The 23,609-nt window shown below is 48.3% G+C and overlaps 1 protein-coding gene across 2 annotated transcripts in view; it reads right to left on the bottom strand.

Annotated features, from left to right (window-relative positions):
• Positions 1-2,780: 2,780 nt before the first annotated feature.
• Tmprss4 (transmembrane serine protease 4) overlaps positions 2,781-23,609 on the bottom strand; it is a 32,334-nt gene continuing 11,505 nt past the window's right edge. The window contains exons 2-13 of one of the 2 annotated variants that reach the window (XM_085688677.2): positions 20,083-20,116; positions 15,515-15,628; positions 14,046-14,198; positions 12,601-12,730; positions 10,064-10,165; positions 8,641-8,675; positions 7,426-7,585; positions 6,305-6,471; positions 5,373-5,471; positions 5,007-5,149; positions 3,716-3,865; positions 2,781-3,306 (exon numbers count right to left, since the gene is read on the bottom strand). In XM_085688677.2, coding sequence (XP_085544803.2) covers positions 3,295-3,306; positions 3,716-3,865; positions 5,007-5,149; positions 5,373-5,471; positions 6,305-6,471; positions 7,426-7,585; positions 8,641-8,675; positions 10,064-10,165; positions 12,601-12,730; positions 14,046-14,198; positions 15,515-15,628; positions 20,083-20,116 — 1,299 coding nt within the window. In that variant the 3' untranslated portion in view covers positions 2,781-3,294. Of the gene's footprint in view, positions 3,307-3,715; positions 3,866-5,006; positions 5,150-5,372; positions 5,472-6,304; positions 6,472-7,425; positions 7,586-8,640; positions 8,676-10,063; positions 10,166-12,600; positions 12,731-14,045; positions 14,199-15,477; positions 15,495-15,514; positions 15,629-20,082; positions 20,117-23,609 lie in introns of those variants that run through there. The other variant, XM_085688675.2, reaches the window with a different exon arrangement.

The raw sequence follows: 23,609 nt of genomic DNA on the forward strand, positions 1-23,609 counted from the left end.
GGAGAACAGTTGACAGTCCTGCTGTTATTGACCCTGTGGTAGTGTTGTTGACACTACCAGTGTAGTGATTGGTGAGATGTGGTCGTGGTGTAAGTGTGACACACTATCATGGGTGTGGCTAGCTGCTTTCCAGTTGGACTGAAGTCCTGCTGCAAGGACACAGAGAACTCATGTTTAGGATGATTAAGTCACAACAAAAACTGGTTGCCAGAGAAGTTTCTGGCTCCAAGGTCCCGGGAAGCTATTGCTGTTATTAAATGAATATGATATGCCTATCAAATTGCCTTGTAGACGTTGATGCTTGTATCCATAGATTACTATTGCTGTCAGCCTTAGTTATGGAAGGGGATTATTTTTTTTTCTTTTTCTTTCTTACTGTTGGCAGTAGTTACTGTGGAAACTTATAACTAGCTGTTAAGAATAAGTGACAACAGACACTGAGAGAAACAATTAATAAATGGGACCTCCTGAAACTGAAAAGCTTCTGTAAAGCAAAGGACATGGTCAACAAGACAAAATGACAACCTACAGAGTGGGAAAAGAGCTTTACCAACCCCACATTAGAGGTCTGATCTCCAAAATATACAAAGAGCTCAAGAAATTGGTCATCAAAAGAACACATAATCCAATAAAAAATGGAGTACAGACCTAAACAGAGAACTCTCAACAGAGGAATCTAAAATGGCTGAAAGACACTTAAGGAAATGCTCAGCATCCTTAGCCGTCAGAGAAATGCAAATCAAAACAACTCTGAGATTCTATCTTACACCTGTAAGAATGGCCAAGATCAAAAACACTGATGACAACTTATGCTGGAGAGGTTGTGGGGAAAAGGGAACACTTCTGCATTGCTGGTGGGAGTGCAAGCTGGTACAGCCCCTTTGGATGACAGTGTGGCAATTTCTCAGAAAATTAGGAATCAACCTTCCTCAAGACCCAACAATATCACTTTTAGGTATATATCCAAAGGATGCTCAACGGTATCACAAGGACATGTGCTCAACTATGTTCACAGTAGCATTATTTGTCATAGCCAGAACCTGGAAACAACCTAAATGCTCCTTGATCGAAGAATGGATAAGGAAAATGTGGTAGATTTATACAATGGAGTACTACACAGCAGAAAAAATGACATCCTGAAATTTGCAGGCAAATGGATGGAGCTAGAAAACATCATATTGAATGAGGTAACTCAGACCCAGAAAAACAATTATAATATGTACTCACTCATAAGTGGTTTTTAAACATAAAGCAAAGAAAACCAGCCTACAAATCATAATACCAGAGAACTTAGACAACAACGAGAACCCTAAGAGAGACATACATGGATCTAATCTACATAGGAAGTAGAAAAAGACAAGATCTCCTGAGTAAATTGGGAACATTGGGATCTTGGGAGAAGGTTAAAGGGGAGGGGAGAAGCAGGGAGGGGAGCAGAGAAAAATATAGAACTCAACAAAAATCAAATATATATATATATATATATATTCATATATATATACATGAATAAGCGACAAGTGAAGTGAAGGTGGCAAATGACTTTAATCTCAGCACTAGGGAGGCAGAGGCAGGCAGATCTCTGTAAATTTGAAGCCAGCCTGATCTACAGAGCTAGTTCCAGGATAGCCACGGTTGTTACACAGAGAAACAACTGTCTCGGAAGAAAAAAAAAAGGAAAGAAAAGAAAAAAAGAATAAGGGACAATTGTGACTTAGTGGGCCCAGTAAAGTGAAAGAAAATAACCACATATCCTGATTAGTTTTGTATCAACTTGACACAAGCTAGAGTCAAAAGTGGGAAGGCAAATGTCAGCTGAGAAAATGCCTCCATCTATGCTGCCCATTTGCAAGACTGTAGGGCCTTGTCTTAATTGCTAGTTGTTAAAAACCCAGTCGGCTGTGGGTGGTGCCACTCCTGGTCTGAGTGCTATAAAGAAGTGAGATCAGTAACGTGCGAGGATCAATCCAGTAAGCAGCATGCTGCCAGGGCTTCTCCTTCAGTTCCTGTCTCTAGGTCCTGCCTTGAGTTCCTGCCTTGGCTTCCTTCAGCGGTGGAGTGTGACCTGAGAGTTACGAGATGAGACAAACCCTTTCCTTTTCAAGTAGCTTTTGGCCATGGTGTTTTATCACAGCAACAGAATCCCTAACTAAGATATCACCTGCCTATATTCCTCTGAGGCTCAGGGAATATTGCTGAAGAAGAGGTTCAAACAAACAAACAAACGAACTAACAAAAGAGTGGGAGGAAGGGGTGGAGTGTTGTCTATATTTTCTCTGAAATGAAATATCCCTTTCTGGAAAGAGGAGGGAGGCTTATGACATATAGAAAGCTAGAAAGGCATAGGTTAGGAAACCTACAAAGTACAAGAAGCCCAGAGAGTCGTAAGACCCCTGAGGCCCTTTCCAAGTATATACAAGCAGTCACCAATTGCCAGCAAAGGTGAATCTGCAGGACAGAGGGCCAGTGTTTCTGTCTGAGCACTGGGTAGAGAATTCCAATGACTCCTCCTTCAAGTATTGTCTAGGCTGGAGGTGGGCGTTTTGGTGACGCAGCTGCCTTCAAGGTACCCATGCACCTGCAGGCAGCCCCAATAAACTCATTGGTTCAGCAATCTAGACTTGGGTGAAATCAATGCTTTGCTTTGTCCTTGGTGCCTTATAAGTATTGACTGGACATTTTTCACATTCCCGGGGAACAGTCAGACAATACCAGGCCAAAGACTAAAGATGTCACAGTCTTAGTTGGATTCTTATCAAGCTGTCCAGGAAGCCTGTGCCAAAGATTTTTCATACCCATTTAATGATAGCGACCGCAGTGGTAAGTGGTAACAGCAACGGAAACGAACCAACACTAGACTATGCGTCTTCCATTAGAACTGCCTGATTTCCTATCACAGTGGTCTTAGGAATGGGCAAAGAGTACAAAGGCCCTTTGGACCTTTTTCTCCTCGGCTCAGCCCTTAGTGATCTGGGCTCTCAGGAGAGAGCTGTCTTCCATTCTTTCAGTGACAGAGTCTCCTTGACTGAATAACACATCTGAGAGTTGAGTCAACAGTCTGGCTTCCCTCCATGGACTGCATGTCTCCCTGGGGTTGTGGGGGAAGCACGCGTGGCTGAGCTAGCACACCTGACATACTTCTGGGCACTTCTGCAACGTGTGTGTCTGCATCCTAGGATGCTGCAGGAAACACCAGGGTTGTGTCCAAGAAGGCCCTTGCCCTGTGTCTGACTTCGACGTATCAGGCAGTGGGCAGGTCTGAGGGGAAGCTGCTTTCGGATGTGGCAGACAGCAGTGTTACATCTCAGACTAGAACGAAAGACAAGACAGTGGCAAAGGGAAAGTCAGATGTCCTGGCAAAGTAATGGCAAGGTCAACATCTTCCTTTCCTAAGGTCGTTTTGCTCTCCCGCTCTCCCCTCCAGGGGCCAGGTTAGCATCTTCTCCCTTGGAAAGGGTCCAGCAGTTTTCTTCTAGTTGTATAGAATGATAAAGCTTGGGGTGGGTTTTGCACCCCGAGGTACTTGTATTCCACAGATATTGCTAACCTAAGGAATCTCCGCTTTAATAGAGAGATCTCAGACTGTCAGCTTGCTGGGAGAAAAATGCATTTGGGATGTAAAAGGTTGTCAGAGCTATTTAAATCAAATCTAAGGAGGATGCATGCCCTTAGGGTACATATCTGAAGGGAGGGCTCCCCATGGGACTAAAGCACTCACCTTCCGCACATTGTAGATCCAGTCGAGATAGGCAGTGACCTTGGTGTACACTCCAGGGGTAGTTGGGCTCCCACAGCCATAGCCCCAGCTCACAATGCCTACTACCTGCCAGTGGTTAGAGTGGTACATCAAAGGCCCACCACTGTCACCCTGTGAAAAGCAAGGACAGGAGTTGCTGGGGAGGGCTGGCCAGGTGAAGTGGGGGCCATCTTCCTCCTGTCCCTGAACTGGCCCATTGGCTCCCTTGCATTCTCCATGGCTCTATGTGCTGATTTCTCTACCCTCCTTCTTGCTCATGGTACTCAGTGTTCTTTACTCTGTGGCCCATCTGTGGGGAACTAAACTGAGGGCAGCTGCCTGCCTTCTCAGAGGGTCATAAGTCACACTAGCAAATTGAATTTTGTTTAGCCCGGCAGTTCCTACATCGATCGAGCTGCCAACGGAGTGCCTATTTATGTTTGATCCCGTTCTGGATAACTGAGGTTCAATTAACTAGACCAAAGTTCCTTGCCCCCTCCCCCCAACCCCAGGAAGTTTACAATCAAATAGGTAGGCAGAGCCAATAAGTGAGCAGATGACAAAACAACGCAGTGAAAACCACACAGGGCCTCTCTCTGAGCTTAGCAGCACTGCTGCGGCCTGACTGCCTGCTTGCATAGCCTCTCTGTGGCCACTAGGAGTTCCTGGAAGGCAGACACTGTCGCTAAATCTGAATGTTCATGGCCCACAAGAGATGGCTCAGAGACAGCTAGCTCTTGAATGAGGGTTTTAGGGTCAGGGGATGGGAGCAGGCTGAGAAATTTGAATAAAAAGGGCTCCAGAGATTTTCTGGAGGTATGGGATGGTAAGAAGGTACATAGGAATTGCTCAAGAGTCCTGGTGGTCAGGGAGATGGGAAGAGGGGGCATGTACCAAAGCTCACCTAGCATGAGATGGTCTTTCTCGTAAAGTATATCAGTATACGGGTAGTCACAGAGAAAGCAGACTCGGGGTCAGTCCTCAAAGGGATTACAGATGATGGGAAGTGAGGGTGGGTGGAGAAGGTGGCAATGCCATCTTTACAATATACATTTGAATTTTCTGCTCACGTAGCTCCGTGTCTCCATTTATCCAGCCATCCATTCTTTTATCTTTACCAGACCTTCCTTAACCACAAACAGAGACCTTCCTTAACCACAAACAGAGAGCTACAATCCGCAAGGCTTCATGTGGGCATCCAGTTTGCAGGTTTTCATGTTTTCAGGACCCACATCCCTACTCACAGAACTCCCATGGTCTTTGGAGGACCCACCTGGCAGGAGTCCACGCCACCTTGTAGGGTACCTGCACACAGCATCTCAGCGGTGACGTCCCCCTGGTAGGCATCCTCGGCATTGCAGCGGACGCTGTCAATGACCTGGACTGACGCCTGCAGCAGCACGTCGGACATCTCCCCTGGGAGGTTGAAAACGTGTTTCCTCGTTCCCGCCTGGACCCTCAGCCCCTGTTAATTTTCTGGACAACCAAAACTCCTGGATGCCTAAAATTTTGGTAGCTTGGTCAGCTAGGATGGGCTTTCCTGAAGGATGTTCCTCTTTCTTATTACCGATTGGGGGTTGGGGAGACCTAATAAAATACCCTCATGCAAAGGATCTGAGGTCTTGAGCCCAACACTCACCACCATTTTGCTCTGTAAAGCCCCATCCAGTGACCCAGAGTGGTGTGCCTGGGATGAGCTCTTCATCAAAGAAGGGCAGGCAGATGGGCCTGACGGTGTCTGCCAGGAACAGAGAGAAAGACTCTATATTAGGGCTGATTTTTTGTTTTGTTTTCTATATTTTGTGCTTTTACAAGTTGGGGGTTTTGCTGGTCTAAGTGTGACTAGATTAGCTAATTCCTAAAGAGAATAAGCTACTTGTCTGTGAGGCCCTCAGTATCTAAATCTGGAGTCCACACCCTTGACCTCATTCACCATCACCCGACTCTTATGAACCAAGTCAATATTTTTTTCTGCCGTAAACCACCCCAGGGCTAGATAGTAAACCTCTAGAGACCAATCTCTGCAGTCTAGACAACTATTCTCAGTCTCCAGTTTCAAGCATGCTTAAACTGGCCTACCCTAGCTCCCTCCTGTGGTCTGGAACCACAAACAACACTTGGGCTGTCCCCTGCCTCGCCCCCATCCTTTCTGTCTTCTGATACAAGCACACAAACACACGCACAAACACATACCAAGAAAAACCCTGGAAATACTAGGTTCCTTGTTCCTGGAGGAACGCAGAGTCACAGAGTCACACTGGTTATTGCGCCAGGTCTTAAGCACTGGTCAGGGGTAAGGAACGGACTAGACAATTCTTTTAAAAAGGCCCTAACAACTCCAAGATCAGGTGACTTGGATTTTCCAAATGGAACAAACAGACTTGAACGATTGAATGTTAGCTGGCAGTCAGGGCAGGTCCCCTGGTACCAGAAATGTCGAGATGTATATTAGTTGGACACCCATGGGCAAGCTGAGGTCTTAGAAAGAACACGGCGTGTCCAAGGCTGCTTGCTTAGCAGGGTGGGGTAAGGACAATCTGAGGGGCTCTGTTCCCAGGGACCACCTCTCACCTGTGAATGTGAGTGGCCCCTGCAGCTTGACGAGGGCAATGTCCTTCTCTCTGGAGTTCAGGGCATTTTCCTTGGTGACAAAGATCTTGGCTACAGACAAGGAGGAAACGTGGTCCAGTTTGCTTGAGCCGACTCTCACCTTCCAGTTGGACAGATCAAGGTACTTCCTAGGGGTGGAGACAGACAGGTAGATGGGGGGGGGCAATTACACTGAGGCTTTGCCTGAGGCTAGGTCTCCAAGTCTGCTAGGAGATCATGTGACTGGGACCAAAGTGGTGGAGGCAGCAGTCTGAGGAGCCACCTTCCTGAAGCCTTATAAAAGGAAATACGATTCTGTTTCTTATTAAAAGGGCCCAAGGAAACTTCCACCTGGAGGGTTTGGGAAGAGGCTGCCCCATTGTGGGGCCTTAGAGTCCTGCCAGGTTCTCCTGCACCCTTGGTCTTGTCTATGCTGCTTGCATTGTAGTCTGTTGAGTTGTGGGCTTGTGTTCATTCTTCTCCTTGCCAGGTCCTGCCTATGCACAGGGAGCTTTCCCCAGGAGCAGATTTAGAGCTCTTGTCAGTCTCAAAAAGGTAAAAATCCCCTGAGCTAGACTGAGGTACCTCGAAGGGGACATGGGTCTATGTGATGCCCAGGATCTGAAGGGAGTGGTTCTTGGTACTCACTGGATGCTGAGTGAAATGGATGAATGAAAGTGAAGGGGGCCTGAGTGTAACCCTTTCCCAAGGCCTGGCCAGCTCCCTCTCCGCTGGATCAAATGATAATCTATAGCTGGTTCAGTTTCTGCACATAGGGATTGACTCCAGACCCTGGGAGCCGTGTCTTGGAAGACTGGCAAGGAAGAGTCAAGGTCTTGGAAGCACAGATGTGTGGGGAGAACCTCGGGAGCACGAGTGGAACCTGTACACAGTGGTGTGAGGAGCCTGGGTACCTGAAGCTTTTCACCCATCAGAGGTCAACCTTGGAGACCAGCTCTCTCTGCTCAGATCCCCAATACCTAACAAGGGAATCACGGCCAGTGTCTCATTATCTCATTGCTGCACCCCAGCAACGGTTTCCAGGGGATCCTGGTGGCCACGGCCTCTGTCCCTCCTGGCCTCCTCGTAGCTGGGAGTCTTACCTGAAGCAGTGAGCTGCTGTGAGGACCCAGTGGGGATCCAGGATGCTCCCACCACAGACATGTTGCTTGTTGTACTGGATGCTGACCTGCCATGGCCAAGAATCCACAGAGGCCTCCACTCCACCCACTATACGAGGAGCCTTCAGGCTCTTTCCACATTCTGGACCCGGCCGAGAAAAAGGGAGAAGGGAGAAGTCAGGCTTCTGCGGAGTCTCTCCCCCAAAGCCCCGGAGCAGGGCCCTCAGGATTGGTACTGGATGGGGAGAACCCACCTATGCCATTGGTGGGTGGATCATTCACTGGAGGATAATGGACATGACGTCACAGGTATGCCTGACCACCCCCCTACTTTGTGTGTGTTTAGGAATTTAGATTTTTGAGTATGGGTATGTTCATTGTGCTTGCAATTTATCATCTTCAGAACAAACAAAGACGCAGAATCATGAATTCTGAAAGCCCTGACTAAACAGAACAGTCACCAGACGCTCCCCACTGAGTAAACAAACAGCCAGTTACAAGTTACTTTGGTATCAGGAAATTAGATAAAAATTCTAGAAACTGGGTTTCTTCCTTCTGTTAAGGGAGGTTGCCCATTGGCAATCCTGTCTTCTTCTGACATATCTTTCACGTCTGACCTTTGAACTTGAGTTAAAATCTTCAGTGTCAGGGCTGGAGAGATGGCTCAGTGGCTAAGGTTATTAGGTGGTAGGTCCTTTAAGAGGCAGGGCCTAGTGACCCTTAGGTCATCAGAGTAGCCATTCTCTGAGGTGGATAAACATTTTTCTGTGTTCCTGAAATCTAGTGAGGATTTAGGACAAGACAGAGTCCACCCCTGAATTGTTGTCTGGTTTCTTGTTGCATCCACATTCCATAATGAGCCCCCAATCAGCATTAGGGCCCCGCTCGAGGACAAACCAAGTTGACTTTCTGGTCTTAGACCTCCAGGTTCTAAAACTGTAAGCTAAGCAACACTCTTCTTGACAACATTATCCTGCCTCAAATATTTCTTTACAGAAATAAAAGTCTAATACACTCAGGTCGTGGGCTGTGAGCAGAGGGTGGAAGAGAGTTCTTAGCATTAATCACTTGAAGGAATGCTGATCTGTAAGCCCAAACAGTGGGACCTAGTGACGAGGAGAGCAAAGAAGATGAAGGTCTTTCTTCCTGCCCACTGCTGGTCGAGGTCCCACACCCTCAGAGATGGGGTGTACTCACCCAGGCAGCTCAGGGAAACCAGAGAGCGGCAGGGCCTGAAAGAGAGACAGGCTGGAACTCAGTCCTTGTGACTCTGCTGATTTAACCCAGTCCCCTAGTCCTGGAGAACCCCAGGACTTCCATTATGGGCCTATGTAGAATTGCATTAATACTCAGTGGGTTCGATTTGACACTACATCCCGTTGCTGTGCATGCACCCTACCGTGTATGGAGCCCTGGCAGGACAAAGGCAGCCCTAGGTCGGAGAGAAGCAGTACGGGCTGTTGTGGAGCATTTAACTAGGCAAGGATGTGCTACATTTGTTTATACTGTGGAATATTACTTTAAGTATGTGAAGGTGTGTTACATTTGTTTCTGCTGTATTTGTTTCACCTTGCCTGCTTAAGGTACCTGATTGGTCTAATAAAAAACTGAACAGCCAATAGCTAGGCAGGAGAAGGATAGGCAGGACTGACTGGTGAGCAGAGAGAATAAGTAAGAGAAATCTGGGGGACGGGGGAGAAAAAGGAGAGAGGGGAGAAACACACACATGCACACACACACACACACACACACACACACACACGCAGACACACGCTTGAGATACGCTTGAGGCCAGAAGTCAGGCAGCCAGTCAGACATGAGAAGCAGTGAAAGTGAGATATACAGAAAGAAAGGTAAAGGTAAAAAGCCCTGAGGCGAAACGTAGAAGAAGAGAAACAGGTTAAATTCTAAGAGCTAGTGAACAAACATAAGATAAAGCCAAGCATTCATAACTATAAAAAGTCTCCACGTCATGACTTGGGAGCTAGTTGGTGGCCTAAAAGAAAGCCTGCTACAACTGGCTACCCTGCAGCCCTTTCAAACAGAACAGGATTTTGAAGGAATCACACAGTCACTACCAGTCCTGTCCCTCTCCAGATGGGCTGTGGCAAGCATCTTTCCTGTATCCTGAATGCTAAGAAGACAGCTGCTCTTGGCCTCTGCTGCCTTGCAGCAGGGTTTGTCTGGATTTGGCTGTGCTCTAACACAGTGGTGGGGTGAGGGTGGAAGAGCCGCCTTGGGAGCATCAGAAGGTGCTGCTTTGGCCTGAGGGAGTTATGGGACAACGCGCCTTTGGGGCTCTTGCCTACCAGGCAACTCATCAGGGAACATGAAGTAGCTGTGGAAGAAACAATCTTGACTGTTCAGACAGATACAAGGTCATTGTTCATCCCTCTGCCTTTGAACAAGACAACACACATTGTATTTTTTTTTTTTTTTTTAAAAAAGAGTCAACAGATAAGACCCTGTGAACCCAGCAATGGGATTCCATGGCCCTGGATGTTTAATTAGCTGCTTGGCTAATTCTTCCTGTGTCTGGCTCCTGTTCTCTTTGCTGCAGCCACGACTGGCTTTCTGGTGGTAGTTAGCCTCTGTAGGTTAGGTGGTGTCCCTCACTTACCCAGTTAAATTCTTCGTCTGAAGTTCCCGGCTGTTTCCTGTGACTTGAGCTACCGTGAGATTCCGGCCTGGGACAATCTCCACCGCTCGGAAAGTGGGTTGACTGTGGAGGAAGAAAACTGTGAGTTGGGGCAGAGGCTAGAACTGGATGGCAGGGAAGACCCATCCTCGGGGGGGGGGGGGGAGAAGCGGGCAATACAGGTGGGCTGGGTTAGTGGGCAGAGCTGGCTTTGCTGGATCACAGGAACGGTTCTGTGATCTTAGTCCAAGGCTGGCTGCCCTGGTCTTGCTTTCTTGGTACAGAGCCCAGAGCTCTGCAAAAGGGCTAAGGGCCCGCCTTCCTCACACCTAACTCTCTCCCTGCCTCAGATGCCCCAGCATCTCTTTAAGTTCACACCAGCGGGAACAAAGCAAAAGGTCCCAGAAAAGCTGTTGTCTTAGCACAGAGTGAACTGGAATGTGGATGTCTGGTTTTCTAGGAGACCTGGTTTGTCTTCGATAGTGTTTTCAAGACAGGAGAAGATCCATTTTCTCACAGGAGTCTAGGTGGAATGTCCTGAAATTTGGACTGCCCTCTCCCTTCCCTTCTGCTAATCCATGTTTGTCTTCTTTCACACCCTGGATTTAAATCTTCCTCTTCCAGGAAGCCTTCCCTAATTACTCTGCTCTCTGGTTCTTTCTTCACCAACCTGCCTCTTCCAAATCTCTCCCCCTAGTACAAGCTTTGCATAGAGGTCTGGGATCACCTGGCTTGCTGGTCCACACTCAGGTAGGAAGGCAAGCACCTTCCCGGGTGAACCAGGTTCTAGACCTGGGATGACAAGAGGCTGCTATCCTCAAGACCTAAGTTCTTATCTGCTGGCTGTGACACCAGCTTGGTGTGTGACCTTGGGTAGGTCTCTTTTGTCCCGTGGCTCCTTCTGAGTCCTGATTTTCTCCTCTATAAAATGATGCACGAGCCAGGGGTTCCTCCTACATTGGACTTCCTACGGTTTTGTGTTCCTAGGTAAGAAAGGCTTCCTTCCAATCCAGGCAGAGGAAAGAAACTAAAGAGACCTGAGCAGAGAGCTCCATCCGAGGAGATAGGGTGCTGGCGGCAAAGATACCCAGGAGAGCGAATATTTGCTCACCAAGTCCAGCCTGATGAGTAATTTAATGAACTCAGGGTTATCATAAAGCCCGAGAGGTGAGGCAGCTCCATGCCCCGGTGCCCTCCAGAAAGGCAGACATTCTGGGAGGCTACCACCTTAAGAGCCGCAGGAAATCCTCTAGGTTTCATAACTGAGACAGCCTGCAGCATTTGGTCCAGCTGACACTGCAGTCAACTGGACTGCAGTGGAGGAGGGGCCAGTTGCAGGGGTAGAAGGGGACAGCAGGTGCTGGGCATGCCTCCTGCTGTCCTTTGAAATGAAGGTGACAGTGTCCCTTTCTGGGGGTGTTGGGAGTCCCCCTGGAAGGGAGAGAGCAGAAATTATAACCAGGAGACAGAGGGGCAGAGGCCAGATGAGTTCATACTGGCTGTCTTAAACATCTCTTGGACAAAACCTTGAGGCTGCTTTAGGGATCCATGGAGAGAACTCTGTGATCAACTGGCAATGTCTGTCTACTGGTCATCATTCCGGTCTTGTCTCTGGGCTCAGTTTCTTAGCGTCCCAAGGAAGTTCAGCTTGCCAGGGGAAGGGTAATCCCTCTTTGCCACAGAACACCCGGTTCCCGGAGGAGAAGTGATCAGTTCTCACTTCTTTCTCCACTGATGAAGCCTTGTGTGGAGAGAATTCCCAACGCACAGACACGGAGAACTTGTGTTCGGAGAGCTGGGCAGGCAGATTCTAGTCCTCTACCTCCCAGCGTCTGCCTAAGCAAGCCACTTACTCTTTCAGAACCCCCTCGTAACACAGATTTAATAATAACTGTGCTCTGAGCTTTCTGCCAAGATCAAATGAATATAAATACATGTAATGCTAATTACCCTCCATGTCCCTTCCATCCACTCCAGATTTGGACTTGCTTCTCCAGTTTGCTGAGAGCTGCCGCGGCTGCTGCTGCTGTGGGGCCCCAGCGGAATCAGGCTAGTCTTTGCTATTTTTGTTTTCCAGTGCTGGGAGTGGAACCCAGGGCTTTACATATGCCAGGCAAGTTCTCTACCACTGAGCTACACCCCCAGCCTTCCTTGCTAGATTTTAACCAAGAGTTAATTTGCATATGTAAATTAGACTTTGTGCCATGGTCGGGGATTTCTTACAAAAGGACAAAGCAGAGATAACTGGAGAAAAGGGCTCCATCCTCCTCTAGTGAGATTGGTATCGCTTCCTCTGGCTAGCTCTGAAGGAAGCTGAAGGGGGTTTGATTAACTTAACAACTTCTAAGTGCTGGGACTCACACATAGTTTTATATGAATCCCATGCCTGTATTTTTAGGGAGAAGGAAGGAAGAGAGTAGGGGAGGGAGGGAGGAAGGAAGGACAAACAGAAGGCAGGCAAGAAGGGAGTAGAGGCTGCTGGGTTGAGGTGATAGCCTCCTATAGCTTTGGTTGGGTACCTGTCATAGCCCATCTGCCTGCAGGCTGTCTTGGCCAGTGCTTCTGTGAAGTTGTCAAAACAGGCAGAGACCCAGGTCCCTGTGGCTACATCCAGCACCTGCAGAGTTGATCGGTCCTTGGAGAGGCGGACTGGTAGGGAAGGAGCCTGGGTCAGCTGGAGTGGGGAGCCTCTCTAGCCCAGCCCCCCTCCATTGCTGCTGCTCCCAGCCCAGAACTGAGGACATGTTCAACATCAAGGGAAGGTTCTTCCAGTTGACTGGAGCCTAATTTGGATGGCAGCTAAGGGGAAGCCTGGCCAGCTGCCCAGGGACAGTGCTTGACAGGATCTCTTTTTGCTCGGAATTACTTGACCATGGGCCACACAGCTTGCCCAGTTTGGGGAAACATCTCAGCCAGGGACCTGGTAGCTTCTCCAAGGAAGGTCAGAGAGAGAGAGTTTAAGTAAAAATTTCTATTGTTGTTAGCAAGGCAGGAGCCCATGGGCATTTGACTTTACTAAATTACCAGTCAATATACAGGAAGTCACTCAGCCCTGCCCCTCAAAGGGTCTCATTACCTATCTTTCAGGCTAAGTGTTAGTGGGTCAGACCAAGCTAGGCGATCCTGGATTTTATGCTTGAACGTTTGTCTCTCCAGTGATCGTCTTCCATCTTGTTCCCTAGCATGTTCAGCAAACACTGTGAGTGCAAGGGTGGCTAGCTGGTTAAATGACATGACGGCCATGATTCTAGTCTCACTGAGATTCCAAAGAGGAACTGTAGCACGAATACTAAAACCCAGAGATATTGGGGTTCATCTTGAAAACCAGAAAAGCAAAGCAGCCAAACCACTAGAGAAGGCTTAGCTCTCCCAAGGCTGGACGACCTCAGACTCAGCAGACTAAGCCTCTCTATCCTCCCATTTTGTATTCCCTCTAGTGCTGGGATTAAGTGAATGTGACTTCCTAGGACTGGGATTAAAGATATGAACTGCCACCACCCAGATTTGTTTCTGTGTTGATGTTGTATAGCCCAGGGTAGCCTTGAACTCACAGAGATCCATTTGCCTCTGTCTCCCAAATTCTGGGGTTAAAGACGCGTGTCACCATTACCTGACCTCTAGTGGCTTTAGCCTTGTCTCTGGTCTTCAGGCAAGATTTATTTACTAAAATACAAATAATATGCCACTACAAGGAGCCCTCCAAGGCCACGCTCTCTATTCCTCTTGTCCAAACCAAGTAGGTACAGCCAGCATAGCATTGGCCATACTTTCCTGTCTCCTCCGTGCCATGAATTAACCCTTTTTGAATGGGTGCCCTATCCCAGTGTTGGGATCTACAGGTAGACGTGCCATGATCCTGTTCCTGGGACCTTTTCCAGCAGGACTAGAAACTGACAAATCTGGGCAGAGGCTATAACGGAGCCCAGTTCTCCCACCGTTCCTGCCCTTCAGTCTCGGGACTCACCTGCCACGCCAGGCTTGTCAGGGAAGTCTTTGACACAGTGCTCCTCATCCTCCCCCGAGGCACAGTCAAGGCGGCCGTCGCACACCTGCCCCCTCGGAAGGAAGGTCAGGGGACTTCCACAGATGAAGTAGTATTTATCCAGAACCACCTTGACTGGAAGGCATGAAGCAGGGGCAGAGACGGTCAAGCAGGCAGAGAGAGGCTGTTTTTCCTGAAAGTCAGGCTGGCTGGAGACAGGTAGCCAATTTGAAAAATAAATTTTTATTGCCTGTGATGGTGTGTGTCTGACTGGAGGTCAGAGGGCAACCTCTGGGAGTTGGTTTCAGGTGTTTTACTACAATCACGGAAAGTTGACTAACGTAGCCACATCAGGTTGGGCCAATGTTGAGAAGAAATGATTTGGGGGTTTATACATCTCACAAACACCCCAGGCTCTCAAGGATGGAGGTGGTGTCGGAGTTGGGGATACCCATCGTTACTCTGATGAGGACCTGCTCAGCTGGAAAACTTGGATCCTGCCTGTGCCAGTCTCTGTGGACTCCGAGCCTCAGTGCCCACGTGTGGAATAAAGGGTTAAAGTAGAGGGTCTCTGTGTGTCAGCCAACACCTTCCGCGCGTTGTGTCTGCTGCTAGTGTGGATGGCCTCACAGCCCTAAGTAAGACCGCCATGGCCGGGTTATGCAGGCACTGCCTACCCTGGGTCCCAGCTCTGCCTGTTACACACTTTCGGCTTTTAATCCAGGTTCTTCACACAAGGAAGCTCATTACTGCTCATGATGCCCAAAGGCATTTCATCATAGAGAGGACTCAGTAGACTTCGTGGGCTCACAGGTTTGAAGGATAGAACCGAGATCCCCACCCCTGATTCCTAACCTTGTCTCTTATATTCTGAAATTCCCTGCCGTGAAATCTGGGGTCAGTCCCTGTGGTAACCGTGGGAATCATTGTCACAGAGTGGGCTGCCCCAGATCGCATCAGAGCTAATGCGCTAGCCATAGTGAAGACTGCGCTGAGGTGGGCAGAGGGTTCCATCTGCCTGGCCCTCTTCCCTGGTACCGCCTGTCCCTCTCCTCTTTATAGGCAGAAATGCTCTCTAGCCTGCCAGACAGTGTAGAGTTGCACAGACGCCCTGTTCAGCCCCACCCCACCCTGCCCCTCCACCAGCTGTCAGTTTGCAGAAGATCGGAAGGAGGCGGCTGGGGGTGGGCACCTCTGCAACTGCCTGAGTGCCACGTGGATAGCAACCATCTGGAAGAGAAGCCATCTGGGAGAACTGGGGGATGCGCTCACCTTCCCCTTCCCCTTAGAAGCCTCCCTCCAAGGCAGGGGTGGGCACATGAGGCATATGGATTCATTCCCTGCTCCCAAGCATTGCGTAGATCACCTGCCTATCACTGTGGGGGTGGGAGGGTGGGTGAGGGCTGTGGCTTACTGAGGGGGTGAAGGTGAGAGTGGGGGCTGTCACTCACTGAGGAAGGCTACAATCACGATGGCCATCAGGCTCAGCAGCACTGCGATGATGGGGATCCCCACCTTTTTGAAGGTCTCCAGGGACCTGCGGGGTTTGCGAAAGCCAGGAATATCTGCAAGGGCAATGAGAGAGGGGAGGAGAATGAGTCAGGCCTCGGAGCCCAGCCCTGCCATGGCTCATAGTCTTCTTCTTGCCCCGGGCCTGCATCAGGATGCCCTGGTGATGGTTTTGGCTGGTGGGGATTATCCCGATAGGCAAGGCTGAGATTTATGAACATGTATTCACCCACTTCCCCCTCCCTTGCCCAGATTTACCGGGTCTTTTGTAACTGCTTCTCAGCTGAGCTGGCAGCCTGTGCCACCTCCTCTTGTCTTGCCCTAGTTTGTGCAAGAGGATGTCACTCTTGCCTTGTCTGACCTGTCCCTGGCCTGGGAAGGGTCCAAGCTCACTAAGCATGTACTTGGGTCCCTGCCATGATCTATATGTTACGTTATCATTTCCCTTCCCTATTCTTGAATATATTTTTAATTGACACATACTTGTAAGTATGGACTATAATATTTCAACATAAGTATGTAATACATAATAAGATCAGGATAATTATTTTATGTGTGTGCGTGTTGAGAACATCCAGAATTCTCTCACTGGCTCTTTTAGAACATCAAATGTCGTCAGCTGCGGTCATCTCCACTTCCCCAGTGCTACAGAACATTGGTGCTTACTCCTCTTATCCAGTTGCTTCTCTGATATATATATTTTTTAAAGCAGGAGACTAAGACCATGTAGCTCAGGCTAGCCTCATGCTCTATATGTAGACAAGGATGACCTTGAACTTCTGATCAAGGTGCTGGAATCAGAGGTGTGTACCACCACTGGTTTCTGCAGTGTTGGGGACGGAACCCAGGATTTTCTGTACCCCAGGCAAGCATTCTACCGACTGAACTGCACCCCCAGTCCTCTGCCTTCACTTTTTGCCTCCCCACACAGTGAGCATGTAGCAGAGGCCTGCAAATTCCTCATGAGTGTATGTATCATGATGTTCCCATCTCCAGGTTAGTCCAATACATAGTGAGGCCCCAATGTGGTCCTTGTTTTTAAGGAGAGTAGAGTCTGGAGAAGAGGCACACAGGACACAGGTGACAGCCCACCAGGTGGAAGAAGGTGTGTGCTGAATTATAGACACCACTTGGGGAAGGCTGGGGAAGGTTTCCTGAGTACTTCAACACAGGAAGAAGACAGGAACAGAGGCTCTGGGCCGGTTCAGACACAGGCATGGAGGGTGTGTGTGTGCTGTGAGTGTCTAGTGTCCTGGAATACGGGTCGGGAGAGGGCAAAGCCTGTTGGGAGGCAGGACAACAAAGTCATTCTGTGGAGACTTGAAAACCACGCTAGGGTTTGGCATTTGTCCTGAAGGCAGTGAGGGGCCATTGAAAGTTTTGAACAAGAGAGAGTACGTGATTGGGCTGTCATCTAGGGAGAGCCTTTGCTTGTCTAGGAGAAGAGGGTTGGAATGAGCTTGGGACCAGGGAGTTCACACAGGAGGCTACCATCGCCTAAAATTTGTAAAACAAACAAACAACTACACACCCACTTCAGACAGTGTCATATCTGAATTTCAAACAATGCAACAGGCTTATAGTTCTCTATGTTTGGTTCCCAAATGGTGGAACTATTTTGGAAACTTCAAGGAACTTGGGAAGGTAAGGCTTAGCTGGAGGAAGTAGATTCCCCAAGGCTGTATCTTTGGGAAGCTATTTTCTTCTCCTACTTTTTATTTCCTTTTATGTACCCTGTTTTCTGCAACATCCTGTGAATGGCTGCCACACCCTTTCCCACAGGGTGCACTGAAACATTTTGGAACTGTTTCAAAATGAGCCCCGTCTCCATGAAGCTGTTTGTACCAGGTACGATGGTCCCAGGGGCACAGAGAGCAAATACACACGGCAATCCAAGGAGATGAAGCGTAACAAGGCAGAGAAAAGCTCTGTGTCAGCACCACAGATAGGTACTGGGTCTTTTCAGGTTCTTTCCTTCAGGCAATGAACTTGGGAGGTGTTTTGGGGACCTTGCTCCCGAGGGAGCTGGGTAAAAAACACAGCAACTCCGGAAACCTAGAAAGCAGTAGGCAAGCTGTCTTGCTCTCACCTCCACATGGCTACCCCCAGTCTCTTTCAAACCCCTCTTCTCCATCTCCTTCCTGTGAGCCCATTCTAGAACTTCCTGTTCAAGATGCAACCATCCCACGCTTCCCATTCCCCCTTGCTCGTTTTTTCCCCAAAGCACTTATCTCTGACCTACTTTCAAACGTTTTGTGTCTTTTCTCTCTCCTCCCACCCCTCCCTGAAATGGAAATGAAGCCACCATGAAGACCATCTTGTGCATTGCTGCATCTCCAGTGCCCAGAGTCTGTCACACGGCAGATGCCCAGTGAGTGTCCATGAAATGGGAAATGATCCATTCTTGACTCTGTTCTCCTCAGCACACCCCTGTCCACTTAGCTCTTGCTTTATTCTACCTCAGACAATATGAGGCCTGTGCCAGGCACCACCCCCTTTCTTCTGCTCCTCGGAAGCTGAGGCTGGCGTCTATTAGAGACCAGTACCCCATAAACGATGGTATCAATGATTGTCAGTAAGAAAGCTCAAATTTAAACTGGCCGGTGGTGGAACACGCCTTTAATCCCAGCACTCGGGAGGCAGAGGCAGGTGGATCTCTGTGAGTTTGAGGCCAGCCTGGTCTACAAGAGTGAGTTCCAGGACAGGCTCCAAAGCTACAGCTAAATCCTGTCTTGAAAAACCAAAAACAAACAAACAAAAAAAAAGAAAAGAAAAGAAAAAAGAAAACTCAAACTTTGTGCTTCCCTAATGGGAAATTTTAAGAGCACAGTGGCCCAGCAGTGGGGATGTGAAGACGAAGTGGTATTGACTGTAAATTTTTAGGGGCCTGACACAAAGCAGGTCATCAAGAAATAATGCTAGGTAGTCCTGTTTTTTTTTTCTTTTAGTTTTTCGAGACAGGTTTTCTCTGTGTAGCCCTGGCTGTCCTGGAACTCACTCTGTAGACCAGGCTGGACTCAAACTCACTAAGATCCACCTGCCTCTGTCTCCCGAGTGCTGGGATGAAAGGCATGTGCCACCACCGCCAGGCGGTAGTCCTGGTTTTAATGCTTCCGCACTAACTCTTCCGAATTCTTCTGTTTCTGCGGCACCGAAGCATAGCATTTTTTTCAATTATTCTTTGCCTGATCTGTTCCTTGGACACCTGCTTCTGGGGACAGGACATTGATTTGTTTTCTTGGATAGTGAACTATCTGTTGGAAGGAGTCACTTGCTACGTGTCCAGGCTGTTCTCAGGGAAGACCTGCCTCCCTCCTCAGGAAGGGATGGGGTTTCACAGTTAACTCAGGTTCATAAATAACCTCCCAGCCTGTGGTTGTTCCTTCTGTCTGTTTGTCCTGCCTATTGCTTCAAGATGAAGTTTCCAGGAAGGTGGCTTTTACTCTGTCCCTTTCCTCTTGAGTGACAATAATGGCTCCTGTCACACTCACTTCTGGACTTCGCTACTCTGAACCTTCTAAACGGTGTGATGAGCCTCATTTTCTGAGCTAGTTTCAGCACCAGGCCCCACCCCAGCACCTAGTCACCCGAGGAAGGTTGACTTCCTGGTGTTATTCCTGACTTCTGACTCTCAGGAACTCAGATTCCTCCCCTCCCCTTTCCCTCCCTTACCCTGGCTGTTGCTAGGTGACTGTCTAACTAGCCTGGTTTATACAGCCAGCCCCCACCACTGCGTCCCAGGGCTTTCCTTTCAGTTTCCTTCCCCACCAGGTGTTTGGGGCCCATTCAGCTGTGTCCTGGTTTCACAGTTCTCGGGTTTGTTCATTGGCTGAGGCACACACAGGAAGAGCCACGGGAAGCCTGGAGCTCTCTGGGGACCTTGTGGTCTACTGTTAGGTTAAACTACAAAGTACAAAGGAGGCCCTGTTTCTACTTAGCTGAGTTATTGTTTCTGACAACTATTAACTTGTGATGCAAATGAGATGTTAACCTGAGAGGGATGAAGCCATTGTCTTCTGGATTTGTTCCCATTAATTTGTTCCCTGTTCATTTGCTGGTGTAGAGGCTATCGGGAGTAGGCGACAATGATTTAAGAAAATAAACTAGGAGGGGGCAAAACCCTTAAAATTGGGAGTGTTCTATTTATTCATTCATCTTCTTTAATCAGGGGTTCACAGCTACTTCCTTCCCTACCAGTAAAACACCAGTGCCCAGCATTGAGCCTTGGACACCTGCTTCTGCGGACACGAGGTTGGGTTGCTGCAGCCCAATTCTGTGCAGCTCAGGGCCAGACACAAAGAATAGATTGGGGGAGTCGCTGTTCTTGGCCTTTTGGGCCTGCTGGTCATATTTCCTCAGAGGCCAGATTTTTTCTAGAACAAGTCCCAGAACCTATGAATACTTAGTACTTTTTGCTGGATGATGGACGGACAGGGGATTGATGTCATGCATAGCATCGAGTACTACGGTGGCCGGGTAGCCGAGATTCAGCCGAGGGACCTGAGCTTACCATGGTTGTTCAGGGGCTGGCCACTGTCCCGATCCTGTAATTGAAGGAAAAGGGCAAAGTTAGTGAGGGGACCTCTGGGACCCAGACTACCAGTGCCTGCTTCCCAACTGTAAGTATTCCTTTTTTTTTTTTTTAAATGATTACGTCCCACAGTAGATCTGCTGAGCCATCGAAGCATAGATCAGCCTGTGTTAAGTATCAGTGGATGTGACCACAGCATTGCTACAGTTTATACATCACCAGCAAGTACTTCATGTAATGGATGGATGAACTGACTGATGGATCCACAGCACAACAACATTACTGGGAAATGGTGAAAGTTTGGAAGTGGAGCCTCACTGGAGGAGTTAGCTCATGGAGGCAAGTGCCCAGAAAGGGTATCTAGCCCCAAGGTTTCCTTGTGCTCTTTTCCTCATCCTAGTAGCCTAAAAAGTGAGTCAATTTTCACTCCTAGTCCCTCTTGCCTAAGTACATGCAGCCAAGTAACTTCTGGCTAGGCCCTCTGAATCTGTGAGCCAGATCAGTCTTTCCTCCTTGAGGTTGCTTCTGTCGAATACTTTCTCACAAGAACAAGAGAGTAACCAATACAAAGCTCGTACTAGATGCAACATCATAGATGAACTTCATGACATTCTGGTGAAAGAAAGAACTAAATACAGCAAAGTATGCGTTGTTTAATGACACTATTACAGAATTAGGAGGTAAAGTTTAGGGGTGCTAGTAGTCAGAACAGGGGTTGCTGCTGGGAAAGTGGGGTGGTTATAGGAAGAAGCACAATGGAATGTTCTGGAATATTGAGAAACTTCTAGAACTTGTCGTGGGTGTTGGCTATATGATGTTTACATATGTTAGACCCTCTCTGAGAGGAGTATTTCCTGAGTTGTTTGCTGCATGTGGAATATACGTAATAAAACAGGCAAGCTCAAACAAAAGTCTACCAGGATACTAGGACATTTCTTTGTTCTATAGTGACACACTTGCACAAACACACGCACAGGCATTTCCTGCATTGCTTACCCACTTCCCATGTGCACTCAATGCACACACAGTTGTAGAGAATCAATTGGGGGAGTTGCCTATATAAAGGCTCACATGCAAAGCATGCTTACTCCTTTTCCTACAGGTAAGGGTCAAAGGGAGGCTGATACCCAGGTTCCCATTTGAAGGGTGATAAGGGCCAAGAAAAAGCACTCTGACCCCGTCTTGACCCCATGACCAGGGCTTGGAATCACCCAATCCCTGAGCTTGCCACAGAGTCAGGCTGCAGAATCCCACCAATCCCTGAGCATAGAATTCTACCAAACCCTGAGGTCCCTAAACTCCAAATGCCGCCAATTCCTGAGTCTGCCCCAGAATCAGGCCACCAAAATGCACCAATCCCAAGCCACCTTGGAATGTTCCGCTCCTCAAGAAATTCTATGTAAGGTCTGTACCCTGTTCAGTTTGCTTTTGTTTCTTTCTTTTTTTAAATATTTATTTATTTATTTATTATGTATACAATATTTTGTCTGTGTGTATGTCTGCGGCCAGAAGAGGGCATCAGACCTCATTACAGACTGTTGTGAGCCACCATGTGGTTGCTGGGAATTGAACTCAGGGCCTCTGGAAGAGCAGGCAATGCTCTTAACCACTGAGCCATCTCTCCAGCCCCTTGCTGTTGTTTCTTACAACAGCCACCCTCCTTCCTTCCCAATAAATCTTCTGAGTGGGGTTTGTTGTGTGGTGTGACATTTTCACTGGCCTGAAGACCAGCTGTAACAGTTTTTGCTGAAGCTGGAGCAGAGCAGAATTGTAACTCTTTCACTGGGGAAACCTTCCCCTAGTGGAGCAGAGTTGTTACACTCATGGGGGACCTGAGCAGAGCGGTAACAACTTTACCAGGGAAACCTTCCTCCACCTGGGCGGAGCTGTGACACTGGGGAAACCTTTCCCTAAAGCAGGGTTGCAAGCCCCTAAGCTTACAGTGACTTTATGGTACTCCTTGGCTCCCAACTGCCAGAATACTTTTCCATCCTGGTTGCAATGCTTACACCATTCTCTGAATACTTTCTAACATCTCAGAACCTTCCTGATCTTTCTGTTAAGGTCTGGTAGAGGATAAGGAGTCCCTGAGCTCTGTCTGAACTTTCAGCCTCTACCTAGGGTCTGGCTTGCTAATACTGTACGGAGGTCATGGATATCCAGTGATGATGGGAGGATGTTGGACATTTTCTACTGGGGACTTTTCTGGTCCTGATTGAGAGTAAAAGGCTTCTTCTAAAGCCTTGAATGTGTGGGAATCCTAGGGTGGTTTTGGGGACATACCTGCTCTCATGATTAAACATGGAACCCCAGTGATGGGAAGGGAGCTCGTTCCTGCTTTCCGTTCCTTCTACATTTGGGTCTGCAATCTGCTGGAGGGGTTTTGCCCTTTGATGTCACTACAGATGGCTGGTACAATGTCCACAGGCTCTGGTTCCTATGATTGGTGCCTTTGGGCAAGAAATAAAGGGAGCTTTCCAGTGGCCAGCTCACACCTGGGCAGCTCTTCCTGTCTGCCCATCCTCTGTGGTTCCGCAGGCCTTCTCTGTTTGGACAGTCATCATTTCTTGGTCTTTGTCTCTTTCTGTTTCTTTTTTCTTTTAAATTTTATTTAGCATTGACGAATAAAAATTATATTGATCTTGGGGGCTAGAGAGATGGCTTTGTGGTTAAGAGCACTGACTGCTCTTCCAGAAGACCCAGGTTCAGTTCCCAGCACCCACATGGCAGCTCACAACTGTCTGTAAACTCCGGTTCCAGGGGATCTGGCACTTCCACACAGACAAACATGCAGGCAAAACTCCAAAGCACATAAAATAAAATGAAAATCTTAAAAAAAAGAAGAATAAAAAAATTGTATTGGTCTCTTTTCTAGGTTAAACATTTGGCTTGTGCCTACAAAAGACTACACTGGTCTCTAGACTTTGCTCAGTCCCCGTTTCTCCTTGGTCATCACCAGGCTGGACAGAGAGGACGACTTTCAGAATGAAGATGAGAACAGACCAGGGTACCTGGCTCTGCAGCTACTTAGTCAGGAGATAACAATATCAACAGCAGTGCACGCACAAACTGGCAAAGTCTTTTCATTTAACTTAGAACCAGATTAATAAATGCTGAAACTGAGCGTGTGGTAATCAGAGTGGTTAGCGTTAAATTAGCTAAAGTAAGTAGAGGTATGAGGAGTGCCCATTCTGTGCCAGGCCTTGATCCAAAAAGGAACTGGAGTCAAAGATCAATTAGCAGACTGGGAGAGGTGCCCAAACCAGACAACTGAGTGCTGTATCCCTTGGAGGGCCTGGGGAGCATGAACTGCCCCAGAAAATAAGCCAGGAACAGAAAACCCCACAGGTTTGGGGACAACTTTCAGAGGAAAGCGGATGGAGAAGAGGGAATGTCTGGATGGAGACAGAGTAAGGGTCAAGTGTCAGAACAGTTAGGGAGGGTCTCCCTGGAGAGGACACGTCTGAACTGTGACTGAAATGAAGGAAAGGGGCCAGCAATCCAGA

This window comes from Myodes glareolus, chromosome 4 (genome assembly GCF_982192425.1).
Source record: "Myodes glareolus chromosome 4, mMyoGla1.1, whole genome shotgun sequence".
In the NCBI taxonomy this organism is placed as follows: Eukaryota; Metazoa; Chordata; class Mammalia; order Rodentia; family Cricetidae; genus Myodes; species Myodes glareolus.